At 39.3% G+C, this 17737-nt stretch overlaps 1 protein-coding gene across 1 annotated transcript in view; it reads right to left on the bottom strand.

Annotated features, from left to right (window-relative positions):
- The window catches only part of LOC126191621 (rotatin), a 378723-nt gene that overhangs the window by 242316 nt on the left and 118670 nt on the right, over window positions 1–17737 (bottom strand). The window contains exons 9-13 of the mRNA XM_049932539.1: window positions 4635–4858; window positions 4235–4472; window positions 3880–4089; window positions 3515–3730; window positions 2520–2693 (exon numbers count right to left, since the gene is read on the bottom strand). Coding sequence (XP_049788496.1) covers window positions 2520–2693; window positions 3515–3730; window positions 3880–4089; window positions 4235–4472; window positions 4635–4858 — 1062 coding nt within the window. The remainder of the gene's footprint in view (window positions 1–2519; window positions 2694–3514; window positions 3731–3879; window positions 4090–4234; window positions 4473–4634; window positions 4859–17737) is intronic.

The following is a 17737-nucleotide window of genomic DNA, read 5'->3' as shown; positions in this document are numbered from 1 at the left end:
GTTACTCAGTATCTTCTGATATGGTACTGACAAGCTTTGGCATAACATCACAATGAATAGGGGACAACTGTTCAAGAAATTCGGGCCTCATTAACTTCTAGTGAGATACTTAAATTGCTTGGAACTTATTTCCATTTAGTTTAACTATGGGGGTTTCCACCCATCTGAAGGCAGGCCAAAATTCATTTGGATAGTGGTCAGCATTAATATTTCTATGTCTTGCAAGTGAAAGTAGCTGGATATCATCACTACAGAAATGGTATTTACAAGATGACAGAACTGATAAGAAGAAATAGAGACACAAGGAGAACATATATCATGAATGATATATTCCAAGAGTACAACAAGTAAATGATTATTTCTAGCCATCATCACTAGTTGATGTGGGTTTTCCTTCTTAGGGATAAGTCATTTCCATCAAGCTGGATGTATTTCACTCACTAGGAGAAAATTTAATATGTCTTTCAGGGCTGGTATTAAGTTCTTTGCTGCATCCTTGAACATAGTTACACTTACATTGTCATTACTTATAGCTCCATGAGAGATTCTCATTATTGTTTTCTTTTTGTGTTTACTGCAATGTGGTCTAGGTGGAAAATGTATGTTTTAGGTACGTGGTTTGGGGTTACCCATAGAACTGCGATGCTCATATCACTGTATGTAAAGGAACAAGCAAGTCTGATTTCGACATTGCACAAATATTGCTTCAGCAGTCAGAGGCTGCAGTCATGTGCATGTGTGTGTGTGGGTGGTTGGGGGGGGGGGGGGTGCCTATCTGCAAGTCAGCATCTCCACTATGTGGTGAGTAGCAACTTTTCTTTTCATAAATTCTTAAATATTGCTTTATCTCCTTTTTTTTTTTTAGAGATATAATGAACAGCATCTCTGTTCATCTGCATTTGTCAAAGAGCATGTTTCCTGGAAAGGGCCATGGTCTTATCAGCAAATTTATGAATTTTCTCATACTTTGTGGGTGCTCCAATTATTTTATGCCAATTGGTTTTTAAATAGTTCACTGTTAGAGCATCATACTCTATATGCTTAATGTCCATACAAGTTAAATGGCCTGGTCTGAGTTGGGAGCAGAGGCAAGGGCAGTAGAACTCAATTATCCCACGTGCAGAGGGGTCAGTGGAAGAGGAGAGGAGTGGAGGAGGGGAAAAAGGCTACAACTCAATGTCTCTTTTATATGGTTAGTAGTAATGTATCCTTTTCAGAACAATGTTGTTATTCCATCTTGGATTTTCCATAATTTAGTGACAGATCATATGTATTTGCATTTAAAAAAAATGTTAACATGTTTCAAGCACAAGAGTAGTATGGTGAATATGCATTTTACATTCAGCTATGTATGTGACACTTTATTCAGTGTGAATTGATTTCTGCAGAGCACCAAGCTACTTCTCCAGAGTTGAATACACTTGTTACACAAGTGGATGTTGTGAGGAATTCCATATTGATTGATTTGTGCCTGTGTTAGGTAACATCTTAGTCATGTTTTTTGAGTAGAGTATGTTCTGAAGCCATGCATGAATATTATCAGAGCTTGTTTAACAGTTAGATCAGGAAAAGCTTTGAAAAGAGATTGAGGTGGGGGGACTGAAATCCACAACACAAAGACTGTCCTCCTTGTGTAAGGGACAAACACTTTGTTGCAAAGTGGGTGAAGATTTAGAATGTGATCCACCTCTGTCTCTGACCTTGATGTAGAGATGGTGAGAGTTGTCTTTGTCCTATAAGCCACCATTTGACATGATACACTATTGGAAGTTGGCTGTTATATTGGAAAGGGAATTTTCAAGTGATTATCATTACGAAAATGTCTGTTTAACCAAACTAACAGTACTGCTTTTGGTAAAGATATGATTAATAACATGAAATTTCAGTTTGGTTGATAAGCAAAACCTGTGGCTTTGTGGCCATGAGGTGATGTAGATACAATCAAAAACCAATGACTGCATGAGATTATTGCTGATAATGTTATATCACAGCTATTTTCCACTTTTAATTCAAAAGTTTAACATTAATGTGAGATGTGTTTTCGATTCTACACAGATAAGAGGTGGGGAGTGTGTCCTATGGATAGCAAGGGGAAAGTTTTTACATTTTCATTTAAATAAGAGTGTCCTGAGATTTTTTAGAAGTTAGACTTTTCTGCAGCACAGAATCCAAAGTCACAAGGAAGCAGCTACCTGGAAGGAACAAAAGAATCTGGTATATTGAAAATACTAAAAATTACAAGAATAAAGAGAATTTACAAGAGCAGGGCAAAAAAGTCACAGCAACTAGATACTGAAGCATTTCTGTATACTACAACAATGAGAAGTAGTATGTGAATTGGGTTACCACAGTAACACTGTCACTCAAACTGAGGAAAAATTAGGTATAAACAAACACATGTAAATGTACTGGTCATGAAACTACATCTTTGGTTCCAGGCACAATATCATACACTGTTTCTTCCCATATTGCAGATATTATTTTGGCTTAAGGAACAAGACAATTGTAAGTAGACTTACTAATGAGTTATAAAAAATATTTAACAATGGAAGAAGTCCTCCTTGATCAAGGAATACTGTCTGCAAATTCGAGTCTTCAAGCATCACACTTAACTGAGTCAAGGCTGACCTTTGAATACGGGCTTCAATGTTTGTGTTAGTTAGAAGCTCCATTACTTGGCACAGACTGCCCACCTGTAACAAGATTTAAATAAATGCACTTACAATTAATTTGCAAGGCTTGAGTCATTAAAGGAATTTTTACTAATATATACATGTAAATAGTCTTGCTGTATGCAACTGAATTGTAGCAAGCAACTGTGTTATATAGCTAGCTTCAAATTCTGTGCTGGTATGGACATGAAAAGAGCAGTTTCCTGTTTACTTTATTATATGCCTTAGACACAAATTATAAGTAAACTTAGACAAGCAGCTTACTGTTAAAAACATTATTTAGATCAGGTTCGCAAAACTTTTCTAGAAAGCTTTTCATGGGAGGCATAGCAACTTTATATATTTATTTGTGATCACAGATATTAGTTTGGATTAAGGAACAAGGAACTTATTCACATAAGTATGTCCCATCTTTGTGACAGTGCACTGGTGTAGCAATTAAGTAGACCTATCATGAACTGACCACTCATTCTAAAGACTCAAAAACTTTCTTCTGACGCCACAAACTTATACAGACCTTGAGAACAGTCAAAACTTAGAATTTTTCTGTAAATACAAATGGCAGTGGCTGCTGCATCATTTATGTATAGTTTGAGTGTTAATGATGCCATGAGGCTTCCTTGTGGGTTAACCCAACATTATAAATCTTTCTGGTGGCTACCCCACATTTACTATGACAAGCTCCCAACTTAATTTACAGATTACTGTGTTCTAAGGAATCTCTGTTGTACTTCAAAAAATATTTTTTTGATTTCAAGGAAAAGATATAATTTCTGTAAAATATTTCGAAAATTCAATTTCACATTCAAATACATTATCATCATCCCATAATATTGTTTTACCTGGTAGACACCTTCAACAGTTCTTGTCTTGAAAAGATCCACTTTCTTTTCAATGATGCATATGTTTCTCATAACACTGTGATTAATTGAAGACAATTTCGGAAGCTTCTCAAATGATTGATTCTCCTTTGATAGCATATAAGTAAGAGAAGAAATTGCATCTTCCCTGACAAAGTCATCAACACAAAAAAGTGCACGGATATTTGCTTTCAAGACCTGTAACAGCGACTGAAATTTAGATTTTGATTTTGTACAATCAGCATTACAAAACAAGAGTAGTTGTAGCATACAGACATAACTAGCTTCAAAAACACTTATTTGCACAACGAACGGTTTAATAATTATTTATATATAGTTAAACAAACCTCATTTGCTGGCATCATGATACTGTCACTCTTTCTTGGATCAAATATACCCACTATGCAGCGCCCTAATGCACATTCTTTCTCCATAAAGCACTGAAGTAATGGAAGATTTGGAAGCATACCAGAGAGGAACATTTGCCAACAATCATCACTCACAATGAGCTTGCTCTTCAGTAAATGGATTATCATCTCAGATGCACTCTGTTTCACCTGAAGAGAAATTGCTTTCCAATATGATTAAATGAGGAATTTTGTTAATTTCACTTAAATATGTTGTTTACAGAATTCTACACCAAAATATTTTATTTACAAACATGAAAGACTTTAATTAAAATTTACAAGTGTTCAAAATTACCTTGCTGTCAGTGTGAGCTAATCCAAAGCAAATTATTTCTGTAAGAAATTTTGTATGGAATGCAACCTTCAATAACAAAGGACTAGATGTGTTAGGGGTGTAATTAACACCAACAACTTCCAATATCAGTTGATGAAAGCCTGCGTAAATTGCCTGCTGTACTTCCACATCATAATGTGCTAATAGCCCAAGTGTCGTATCGACAACCATGTTGTGGTATTTTTCTGTGAGAGACCACCTATTTGAGCAGACACACAGTTGTACAATGATAAAATCTAATGCAATGCTTTTACACACATCACTAAGAACTAGTCAAAGAATATTAGGAGTGTAAAGGCATACTTTTTACATTATCCTGTAAATAAGGATAAACCATTTTGAAGAAATTAAAAACATTAACCTGTGCATCTTCCTGATACATTTGTCCATGAATAGATCTACATAGGACAAGTTTTTATGAAATTCAAGACCTTTTAAAGCATCACGGAACACTGTAATAATTTGTTCTTCCTTAAATGTGTAAGATTTCTTCAAAACAGTCACTGCTGCTGCAAATGATTTGCAAACTGCAGAACACTGCAGTTGTAAATTCAGTTCTGCTTGGAGATCTGAATCACTGATAACCTGTAACACAAAATGCAAACTGAGAATCCAGAGTGTGAAATTCATACAGTGTGACAGTTGTGATTGCAACACAATACGCTATCCATCCCACACAGCTGCTTACTAATTAGAAAGATTGCTGTTATAATCAAACTGCTGATAACTGAAAGATGATGTTTCCATTTATGTGGCATCCTGAATTAGTAATGCTAATATATTCTGTATTACGTAATATCAGTAGTTTGAGTCATGGTGGGTAATGAAGTAAATAGGAAGTAGGAGTGTGAGGATGGTGGGGGCATGAGGATGGAAAAAAGAAGTAGGAGGGGATGAGTTACTTATACATTAAAAAGAAATAGCCCAATGACAGAAATCTAAATGTCACAATCTGAAGTAATAAACAGAAAAACGTATATGATAAGAACCATACTGGTAAAGATAATATAATAAATTTCATTCATGTGTAATTATATCTATTCAGCTAGCCGAGGTGGGGTGGCTTGTGTGCCTCAACAAGACAGATAGCCATACTGCAGGTGCAACACAACAGAGGGGTATCTCTGAAGAGGCCAGACAAACCTGTTTCTGAAGAGGGGCAACAGCCTTTCCAGTAGTTGCAGGGCAACAATCTGATGACGTGATGGATATGGCCTTGTAACTTTTGCGAACACGGTCTTAGTATGATGATACAGTGAACTGCTGAAAGCAAGGACATGCAGCTTCACTGTATGATATAAAGATGACAGTATTCTCCTTGGGTATGACATACTAGTGGTAAAATAGTCCCCATTCGAATCACCGGACAGGGACTACTCAGGGAGACATCGTTTCCAGGAAAAACGGAACTGGTGTCCTATAAGTCAGAGTGTGGAATGTTAGATCCCTTAGTCAGGATGTTAGATCAGATAATGTAAAAAGGGAAATGGACAGGTTAGAGTTAGATATAGTGTGAATTAGATAAATGTGGTGGCTAGAAGAAGAGGACTTTTAGTCAGGTGGGTGCACGATTACAAATACAAGACCAACCTGGGTAATTTATGAGTAGATCTATAATAAATACAAAAATAGGAATGTGGGTATGCTATAATGAATACATTATCCTAGCCAAGATAGATTCAAAGTCAATATCCACCATAGCTGACTAATTCCCAAGATGATGAAAAGATTGAAATAATGTGTGATGAAATAAAAGAAATTATTCACTTAGTTAAGGCAGAGGAAAATTTAATAGTGATGGGGAATTGGAATTCAGTAGTAGGAAGAGGAAGAGGAAGAGAAAGAAAACAAGAGGGAAATGTGCACTGTGGGAAAAGAATGAAAGGGGAAGGTACCTAGGAGAAATTCATTGCTAGCACTTGGTTTAAGAATCATGAAAGAAGGTTATATACATGGAAAAGACCTGGAGAAGGTTTCATATAAATTTAATAAATAATTCTATGGGCAGACGTGGACACTGACATAATTTATTGGTTATGAACAGTAGATTAAAATGGAAGACTATGGAAAAGGTAGGAAATTAAAGAGATAGGGTCTGGATACATTTAAACAGCCAGAAATTGTTGAGTGTTTCAAGGGAAGCATTGAGTAACAATTGAATGAAGTGGGGTAAGGAATAAAACAAAAGATAAATGGGTAGCTTTGAGAGATGAGATGGTAAAGGCAACAGAAGATCAGGTAGGCAATCAGACAAGACCTTGTAGAAATGCTTCAGTAACACACAAGATATTAAATTTATAATGTAATTGGACAGATAAAAAGTCTACTCCCCAAGTGGCAGGAGGAGAAAACACAAATAAAAAGTTAAGGAAACGTGCAAGCTTTCAGAACCACTGGCTCCTTCTTATGGCAAAAGGGTTGAAGGGGGAAGGACGAGGGATGAAGGAAAAGGACTGGTGAGGTTTAAGAAATTGCGAGAGTTATAGAACCCTGAACCCTGGGTCAGAGGAGACTTATAAGGTGGGATGAGAAGGAAAGACTGTCTGTTGGGGACTGCACTGGGTGAGTTTTATGTACGCACTGTTCGGCCTTCTACATCGGTATGACTACCACCAAGTTATCAGTTAGGATGAATAGCATAGACAGAGAGTGCATATGGGCCACACACAATATCCTGCTGCAGAGTATGCTCTACAACATGACAGTTGTGACCTCAGTGCCTGTTTCACGACACGGGCAGGGAATAAGAGACATTTATGCCATCTTTTGGCATTGTATACAAAACTGTAGAATGTGCTGCCCTCTGCAGTGTATGTAATATAATTGTGACTGAAACTGTAGTGGACAGTGAATAAACGTGTGAGCAAAAGCTATTGTGTTGAATTCCTTAAAAGGCTAGTGAATAGCAAAATTTTGGTGCCAAAACCAGAGAATATATGAAGAGAATAGGTGCTACTACACATTCAAGAGGATTTGACATTGACAGAGAAGATTCTGAGCTAGTTCAGTCTCAAAATACAATCACACCACATCACATTCAGAACACGCAAGTAAGTTGCGGCATTGCTGTACTACACTCGCAAGGAGATTACTCATTGGTTCTGTTTGTATATGGGGTTAATTGGTGCATGCTTGTTGGTGGCAGAGCAATATTGTGAATTTGCCATAATATTTATATGGTACAAAGGGAACTGCTAAAGTGTTAGTAGACTGCAACACAGTCTGTTAGCAAGAATGAGCATTCCTGGGGCTGCTAATGGTGACTACTGCACAGCAGCGCCGTCTCTTCGTGACCGCGGGCATCTCGTTATGGGGTGAGAAAGACCCCTGCAGCAACCAAGCAAACCACACCATGGAAGAGGCAGCAGCTACAATACTGCCCAAACTATGATGCAAGTGGGCCACACTACTCAAGAATGCTAAGTGTTTCATGAGCCAGATGAATGGGTTTGATGTTTGTACGTCATCAGAGGAAGGCAGACATTGTCAGGAGCACCTGCAGAAACCTTAGAAGTGCTGATCACACTCAGTGACTCAACACAATATCTAATGGATGATGCAGAATGCGAGGCCAACACAGAAACTTGTGAAGACTACACTGACAAATGCAAATATGCCATCTACGGAAGGGCTTTTAGGAGGATCACATTCAAGGGATAAAAATACAGAAGATACACATTTGCCAATCTCAGCAGCTCACCAGCATGCCTACAGGACATCAAGTTGTCTTCTATTAAGCTGCACCCTTTCTCAGGTGACACAGGAGCATGGCCCCTATTCTGCGAGCAGCTCACTGCCTCAATAGATGAAAACTCATGGTGCTGCTTATGAATAATCACATAGTCACCTGTGGATATTTAAACAGGAAACCTAAGGATTTTGTCAATGGGATTGCTGTTACAGCTGACACATAAGAGTAGACAAAGCACATTTTAATTACAAGTAAGAAGATAAGAACAGAATTACATAAAGCTACTTTGACTTCTTGAATAACCTTAATGCTTCCAGAGGATTTCAACACCATCTACATTTATCATACGTGGGTTCAAGAACTAAGAACACTAGGAAAGTGTTTGCCTCAAAGCTGCTACATACGTTCCCAGAAGACTTTTGCAAAAACTGGTTTCTCCATACAAGAAGGCAAGAGATCCAATAAGTGAATCTGATGCAACTCATGGAGTTTCTCAATGAAGAGGAGGAGGGAGCCCTCACCACACGCAAAATGCACAGAGATACTGTTCCACAAAAGAAATATGTACCCACAGCATCTGCCTTTCATGTGCAAGTTAAGACAAAAGGTGACAAGAAGAAGAAACAACAAAGCTCAGACCCTTTCTGTGTGTACTGTGAGGAAAGGGAGCACTGGTGTCAAGGTTGCCAAAATGTTGCAATTTTACAGGCTAGAATACACACCCTGAAGAAAATGAACTGCTATCTCTTATGACTTAGATGATGCCACAACAAAATTCAGAGCTTTAAATGGGGAAAGGAATCCTGTGCAAAATGAGCACCACGTTTCCATTTGCAATAGCCACCTTATGACAGTAAACAATATCAAAATGATGACTTCCAATTGCAAATACTTACAAACTGCTCACGTAGATATCAGAGAATCAAGCTGTAGAGTAGATTGATATGTGCCGTCTTAGACACAGGGGATCATGTCAAGTTTTATACGCTGTTTACTGACAGAATCTCTCCAACCAAAGGTCATTCAACCACAGCTATGGAGCTGATAACATTTGAGTCATCCTGCACTTCATCCCCCTCAAGGAGAAAGGTTCATTTTGATATGATGGTATACTTCTTCAATGCCTGCATATCAGTAACAACTTTTCAAAACAGCAATAAACTGGTATTTCAGCTGTTAGTACCACAAGATGCAGGAGATATGGCCCTGTTGTATTGTACACAGCTGGCGGATCCAAGACGAGACACTGAAGATCTACCCTACTGAAGTCCTGACTTGAGCAGATTATTACTGGGAAATTGTTACCTTGGAACAACCAACTAAAGTATCACATTCACTGGTTCCCCTTTCCACAATGTTCAGTTATTTTCTTAGTAGAATCCAAACTAGTACTGCAGTTAACAAGAAAACCATCAGCTTAATTCAGGATAGCTTTAATTAGATCCCTGACAAGTCAGTGCAACTTCTTTGGGACTTAGAGGCAACAGGCATAACAAAGCGTCAAGAGCAAGCATTGATACACATGGACCATCCTCTCTGGCAAGAGTTTCAAGAGTCACACCGCGTGGAGAATGGCCGTGGGTTTGGATGCCTGCTCCGAAAGAAGGATATACTTTTCTCCAGTATCCACATAATTGCTGAAGCACATCTTTGCTCCTTACAAAACAAGTTGCAAGGGAATGAGAAGCTGAAGCTTGTTTATCATGAGACCATGTAAATTTACATTAAGAGGGTTCATGCAGAAGTTGCACATGAGGACTAGACAGTGGCAAACATATTTTACCTGCCACACCATGTAGTGAAGAAGTGCAGCAGTGGATGCATCAAATGCAGGATTGTGTTTGAAGCATCATCACATGAACCTGACTCTTCATCTAGTGAAGAAGTGCAGCAGTGGATGCATCAAATACAGGATTGTGTTTGATGCATCATCACATGAACCTGACTCTTCATCTTTGAATGATACTCTCGAAACAGGATCAAATCAAATGCCAGATGTACTCGCAACCTTATTACAATCCCACAAACTTCCGATGGTGCTAGTCTGTGATGTGGACCAAGCCTCCTTGCAGATATCCTTGAATGAACAAGACAGACATCTCACAAGGTTCTTTTAGTATCATGTTGAACAAACTCAGTATGGTGCATACACCATCATAGATGATGTGAAAACATATTGCTTCAAACACTTACCACTTGAATTTGCGCCAAGCACATTCCTTTTATCAGCTGCTTTAAGGGAGCGAGCATAGCTAAATACTGGCAAATATCCGTGAGTGTCAGCACTCGTTGACAATCCTACATTCACAGATGATTTTGTAGTTAGTGTGAGACACAATGAGAACGCTGCAACTGTTTACCAGGAACTGACAGTACTCTTCCCGCAAATAAGCCTTACATTTACCAAATGGACAACTAATTCAAAATATTTTAGGTAATATGGAATGCCAAAGGCCTTGGAACCAAGCTCGCAACACGATTCTTTGGAATCGACTAGAATACAGAAGATGACTCCACCTCCACTGACTACCAAAGGATAATGGAAAACCCAACCAACGAATTGGCAACCAAGAGAAACATTCTTGGAGCTGCTGCTCAGTTTTACAACTCTCTCGGCCTGTTCACACCCACTGGATTGTTGTTAACTCATCTTCCAACACACATGGCTGAGAAGTCTTGCAAAGGGAAGTTCTGTCCACAGATCTTGCACATAGGTAGCACTCTTGGGTTTCTAAGCTTCATCACTCGCAATTGTTGTACATTCCCAGATGAATAGGTATGATAAACACAAGTGATGCTGCAGAAGACCATGTGTTCTGTGATGCAACTGGCACCAACCATCAAAGTCGCCTTACCTAGTTTGGAATTGCTTGTCACATTGGTTGGCTCCTGACTCCATCATTACATTTGCCAGGGAACAGGGATTGATGGCAACAAGGCTACTTTGTGGAGTGATTCAACAGTCACCTTGGAGTGGATATGAAATAATCAACACAAATGGAAAACCTTCCTTTTCTGTCGGGTGACAGAAATACCCTTTTGTCCGCCCTTGGCTGGTCCACTGCTCTGTTTGATCTGACCTTGCTCAAGTCAGACTTGCCCTGACTCAAGGTTGTGACTCACTACTAATTGTGCCATTGTTCTTTACTGTATTGTTGTTTACAGGTAACTGTTGTTATAGCTTGTCAGGTTCAGTACTCCATCTCTCGTATCATTTCTGTCATTGTTTGTGTTTCTTGTACAGTACTGTATTGTGAAGTTTTTAGTGCTTACTGTTTGGTGGCTTTATGACACTGTTCTTCTGTGTTTATTGCAGTACTGTATGTATTTGTTTTATTTTGTGTACATTGTACAGTTGTGTGTGTTTTTTCAACATGTAGAAGTGAAACATAAACATGTTACTCTTCTGTTAAATGAAAAATTAGCAGTGCTATGAAGACTATCAAAGGGGGAATCAATCCAAAAAATTGCCAAGGAACTCAATGTAGGCACTAAGATAATAAAAGATTGGAGAAGAAATTGGAAAGTCATTAAGTCACGTACAGTGACAATATATCCTCTTACGAATCACAAAACATTGAAAAAACCTAAACATGAACTGCCTGACAATGCACCGTGGATGTGGTTACACCAAGAAAGAAAGAAACAAAGGAACCCAGATATCTGGGGCCATTATAGAAGAAAACAATAAGTTTGCACATAAATCTAGAGGCCAAAAGTGAGTTCGCAGCTATGGAAGACTGGATTCATTGCTGGAAAACCTCTCATGCATTTGGTTTGTTTCAGTTACTGGTGGAAAACTATCTGCTAATACCAAGGCGTCTAAGGAGTTTTCTGTGAAGTTTCAAGAAATTGTCAAAGAAAATGAACTGTTACCTTGCCAAGTCTAACATAGATGAGATGAGTCTAACCTATAAAATGCTGCCAAAACATCAGATGAAACTGTGGCAGGAACGAAATTTAAAAAGGACAGACTAAACGTTGCTCCATACAGCAACATTGATGGTATACATGAGCTTCCTCTGTTCATTACTGGCAAATGTAAGAAGCCTAGAACATTCAAAAACATTATTAACATATCTTCCTTGCAGGTTTATACCGAAATCAAAAATCTGCTAGAATAAACTGCAATCTTTTCAAATCTTGGTTTTTCAATGAGTTTGTTCCCTCTGTTGAAAAAGACTTAAAAGAAAAAAAGCTCCCTGTTTGTGCTCTATTGCTGTTGGATAATGCACCACTACATCCATCTCAGGAGGATTTAGTGAAAGAGGCATGAAAGCTATTTCCCTTCCACCAAATGTTGTATCACTTATCTGGTCAATGGTTCAGGGAATGACAGAATGGTTAAAGAGCGGTACTGCAAAAAGTACATCAAGCTCAATTTTAGAAAAGTCCCAAGAAGGTTCTAATGTACTTGAAACTGTGGTATACAGTATAGATGGTATCTATACAATCGTTGAATCATGGGAGGAACTAAAACTTGACATGCTGTGAAATTCTTCGCATAAGCTTTGGCCAGAAATTATGACCAAAAGTGACCAGAACAAAGTCGTGCAAAACAACAGCCTGCAGGAATTTGTTAAAGATCTGCAAACTATACAGCCTGCAGGAAATTGTTAAAGATCTGCAAACTATACAGCCAAATGTTCCTGCCAGTGAAGTTGAGGAGTGGATGGCTCAATGTGGCAAAGACTGTGAAACCAGTGAAGAGCTCAATGACAACCAGATTACTGCCAGTGTTTTGGAAAAAAAACTGTGAACAAACTGTGAATGAGGACTTGGGCAGTGATGATGGATGAACCCCTCTACCCAGATTTAACACAGCAATGCCAAGAATGTTTTTGATTTTGCCCTTCAGTACATCGAGCAGAACTCAAGTGGAATCATGAAATGAAGGAATACTGCAGCTAAGTCTACAATTTCAACTATTACACAAAAATCTAAAACTGACTTTCTTCCAAAATAATGTCCGCCTGCTTAGCTGAGTGGTAATGTGTTTGCCTACCATGCAGTGGGCCCGGGTTCGATTCCCGGCCAGGTTTGTTTCTTCGCTTGTAGACTGGGTATTATGTTGTCATCATCATCACCTCATCATCTCTGACACGCAAGTAGCCCAATGTGATATCACCTGAAATAAGACTTGCAATCCGGCAGCTGAACTTCCCCGGATAGGGCCTCCTGGCCATCAATGCTACATGATCATATCATTTCATTTCCTGAGTAATTTTTGCTGTGTATAAGCTACCTCCAAGTTTTGCATTACTGTACATATGTACTGTATGTACAGTACAGTACAATACAATACAGTAAATACATACTACACAGTATTGGTCTTCTTCAATATGTAATAATACAAGCTTTTGTGTTGTTTATTGCAATGCTTTTACTGTAGAGAACAATGTACATACGTACAGTATTCATTTTTCAGTTCACAGATTGTTTATTTTAATGTAAATCTAATGATAATCGGACTTTTTTTGTGTTCCAATCCAGATCCCAGTCCAAAGGGTGATGGATTACAGAGGTTGTACGTCATCAGTTTTGCGTTTTCCACTGCTGGGTGTTGACCATTCATGCAGAAGGACAACTAGTTCATTGGTATACCTAGTAGAACACTACATGATACTGTCAGCCCAGGTGGTATAGGAAAAACTGCTCACGTATGATTCGATAGGAAATGCATGTAACTGAAATGCAGTAAATCCTGGCACCGAGGTTAATAAGGTGTTCCTCAACTTCCAGAAGGCATTTGATACTGTGCCAGACTGCGATTAATGAACAAAATATGAGTGTATGGAATATCAGACCAGTTGTAAAGCATAACCTCAGAAGTCCCATGGGGATTTTCTCGGATGATGCTGTTTTATGGAGAAGATTCCAAGAAGAGCAGCATGTTTCATTACAGGTTCATTTAGTAAGTGCAAAAGCTTCATGGATATGTTCAGTCAAGTCTGGTGGCAGACACTGCAAAGGAGGAACAGTGTGTTTTACTGTTAAAATTCTGAGTGTGTAAGTTCCCATACGAGCCAACCAATATCTTGGTTCCACCTACCCACAAAGGAAAATTTGAGAGATTCGATCTCAGACAGAGATTTACCAAAAATCATTCTTGCTGCCAACCATCTGTGGGCAAAACAGAAAAGGGAGAAGTGGCAATGATATATGAAGTACCTCTGCCACACACTTCTAGATGGCTTGCAAAGTATAAATGTAGACCAATATGTAGAGCTGTACAAGACACGTCTTATACCTAGTTCCAGCGCAGAGGAATAATGCTTGGGACACTCAAATAGGAGCTATTAACTAAGATATTTAATACATTGGATGAGTGATGGAGATCTAAATTGGATGCTGAGGGTAGCAGTTTGGATGAATATCCCCAACCTGAGGACTTAGTGAAACATGGTAAAATTTTTAGAGAAGGATATGGCTGAGTTTTTCAAGGTAACAGTGATAATGGGTACTAACAGGAAAATCTCTCATTGGTTGATTCACAGTGAGAAAAGACTTGTTGATGGCACAAGAAGAAACAGAGCAAGATATCTGTTTTGTGTCTAGCTAGGTAGGATATTGTCTTCCTGCAAATGCTCTGGAAGAATTATCAGAATATCTGGGTAACTGCTGTTTACCAGGGCACATGAGGCACTAACACATTTCAGGGTTGCAGAGGAGTGGTGTTTTGATAGGGCACAAGTCAGAGGTTTCAAAGTAAGGGTACTGCTGGTAACTGGTATCGATAGAAATTTCTGTGGAGAGGTGGATATCAGCATCCAGGAAGGCAGCAACTTTAGTTGAGAAGGAGTAAGTGAAGTTGATTTGGAACTAGGCTTGCAATGTACCTAGATCACAAAGATATTATTATAAAATCTGAGCCAGACAAGAGGCTCTTTATAAGAGCCATTAACATATTGGCAAAGGAAGATTACATCCAAGCATTTATCACATTTACGTAGATTTATTTGTTTGGCACTTAATAAATGCGAGTTTGCATGTGATCAGCCAAAGATTAGGAAGGAGATTGTTCATTCTGTATCAGGGGGAAGATAAGAGACAGACGTGTGATATACACTAAGATCATAGGTATATGGAATGCTGATGCACAACAATGCAGCATCTGGAATTAAAAGTGTGGAATTTGGTGGTAATATGATAGGAACTGTGGAAAGGTGGTGAAGGAAGTAAAAAGCCTCTTGATCATAAGAAACAAGGTTTTGGACAAAGCATCTTTCTCTTGGGGAATTGTCACCAGTCACAGGTTTTTTTTCTAAGTAAGGTAGGTTCCTGACACATTGCCTGTGGAAAGTGAGAGTTTCAGGTCCCAAGGATTTTTTGGAAGCTAAGTTAAACTTTTGGGATGGGGTCTAATGGGAAGATCTATACAGAGGGAAGACAAATGTTGTAAGAGCTCTTAGCTCAGTGGTCAGTAAAGTGTATGACCACAATGCTGGAACCCTTGCCAACAGAAAGACTGATAAGCTCACGATTGGTTTTTTAGATCATAAACAAATCTGCAGCATTGTCTTGGGCACCCCACAAGACACCCTCCAATACTAATGTACTTAGTTACGGTATTGGACTCACTGTAAAATGATATGGGAAACAAAAGTGACGTGAGGAGTTTTCGAAGATGCAAAACGTGACCAGATGGAAGGAATGTGAATAATAGCTGCAAGGAGATTGAACTGAGTAAAATAAGGTGTAGTGTATCCTTCAGACTAACTGTGGTCATTAGTCTAGATGGTAAACGAATGCTTCCACTGAACAGAATAAATAAAAGTAAGTATATGCCACTGACAGGCACGGAAAAAAGATGGAAAAGGTTGACTAGGTACCACACTGGCGAGGCTTGTAAGCAGAGGTGTCACAAAGTTGGTGGATGTCTTCTGTCAAGTAGTTAATGCGATTTATGATGACAGCCATAGAAGCTTTGTCTGCAGAGAGGATGATTAAATCAGAGTCTTTCCCCCTCCCTTCACCTTTCTTCTTCTTTTTCTTCTTCTTCTTCCTCTCTGTTCCTTCTTCATTTGAGAGGTCTGTGTTCCTGGGAAGGGACCTGGTAGGGATGGTGGGCCTAGGTAAGAGGCAAGGAATACCTGGAGGGTAGCCAGGTGGTGATGGGTGGGAGAGGCAGACAGTCACAAACAAATCTGCCGAATGGCCATGGGCACCTGCGTGGCACCCTCCTGCGCCAATCTATCTGGGAACAGAACCAAAACACCGTATCCTCATTCCTGCACAACCTCAACACTACTCTCCTATTCACTTTACCCCATCCTCCTCAGCTCAGTGTGCTGCCTTCCTGGATGTAGACTATGTCTCTGATGTCTCAATCCATATTTCTGACCATATCAAGCCCTGTATCTGTCAACAATACCTGCAGTTTGGCAGCTGGAGTGACAAGAATGTCCTTGTGCAGTATGTTGAAAGTCTCACTAAGGCCTGCACAGACTAGCACTATCCCCCAAAATTAACCCTCAGACAGATTTTCCGTGCCATATCCTCATAAACCCCAAATCCTCCCAGCACCCACAAGAACCAGCCTCAAACAAGTACTCCATATCACCCAATATTATTACAGAGTGCAACAACTGAAGCATATCCTCAACCAGCACATCGACTATCTATCATTGTACTCAGAAATTAGGATCATCCTACCCGTAATCCTTCCTACTCCCCCTAAAGTTGTATTTCACTGCCCACTCAATCTAAAAAACAACCCAGTCCATCCCTATGTTCCACCTACTCCCTACACCTTGCCACATGGGTCATATCTTTGTGGAAGACCCATGTGCAACGCCAATCCGACTCACCTGCCCAGCACATCCTACTCCAGTTCCATCACTTATCGCATCAGAGGCAGTATCACCTGTGAAAGCAGCCCTATCTCATACCATATCATCTCTGCTGCAACTTCTGCACAGAATTTTATGTAGGCTTGACCACCAACCAGTGGACCATAAGAATGAACACCATTGCCAATTTGTGGCCCAGAGCAGACTCGACCAAGCAGAAGTGCATTTTGCTGTTGAGTGTAACTTTATTTCAATGGCTGTTTCACAGCCTGTGCCATCTGGATTCTTACCTGAACACCAGCTTCTCTGAATTACATATATTAGAACTGTCGAACTGTCCGTGCAACATATCCTTTGATACATGCAAGGGTCCCCCCCCCCCCCCACTCACTCACTCACTCACTCTCTCTCTCTCTCTCTCTCTCTCTCTCTCTCTGTGTGTGTGTGTGTGTGTGTGTGTGTGTGTGTGTGTGTGTGTGTGCATGCGCTCTCTCTCTCTCTCTCTCTCTCTCTCTCTCTCTCTCTCTCTGTGTGTGTTTTTTGTGTGTGTGTGTGTGTGTGTGTGTGTGTGTGTGTGTGTGTGTGTGTGTGTGTGTACCTCTAGGCTTCTTTTGTGGTCCTGGAGGCTCTCCACCTTAAGCTCAACCAAAGATTTTAGATGGAATTAGGTTCTCAGCCATTAGTGGTTTGGGTCATGTATATTCCCAGTGGGAGGGAACTTATAAAATGGAAATATTCCTGGGAATATGTCTTTGGCCCAGGAAAATTCCCAAATATTGGGAATTTATGAAAAGTTCTGGATTTTGAATGTTTTAACACTTAATAACAGAAAAAGAACCTTGAAACTAAGTTACCTAAGTAAATTCATAAATTTTAATCCATGATTTATCATTCCATGCATTAATTTCCATGCAAAACATCATGTCCTGCGATGAATTATGATTTATAAATTTATTTTCCAAAATATTGCTATCACTTTCA

Source organism: Schistocerca nitens, chromosome 1, assembly GCF_023898315.1.
Source record: "Schistocerca nitens isolate TAMUIC-IGC-003100 chromosome 1, iqSchNite1.1, whole genome shotgun sequence".
Taxonomy (NCBI): Eukaryota; Metazoa; Arthropoda; class Insecta; order Orthoptera; family Acrididae; genus Schistocerca; species Schistocerca nitens.
The sequence above is the reverse complement of the archived record's forward strand: the minus strand, read 5'-3'. Positions and strand labels throughout refer to the sequence as shown.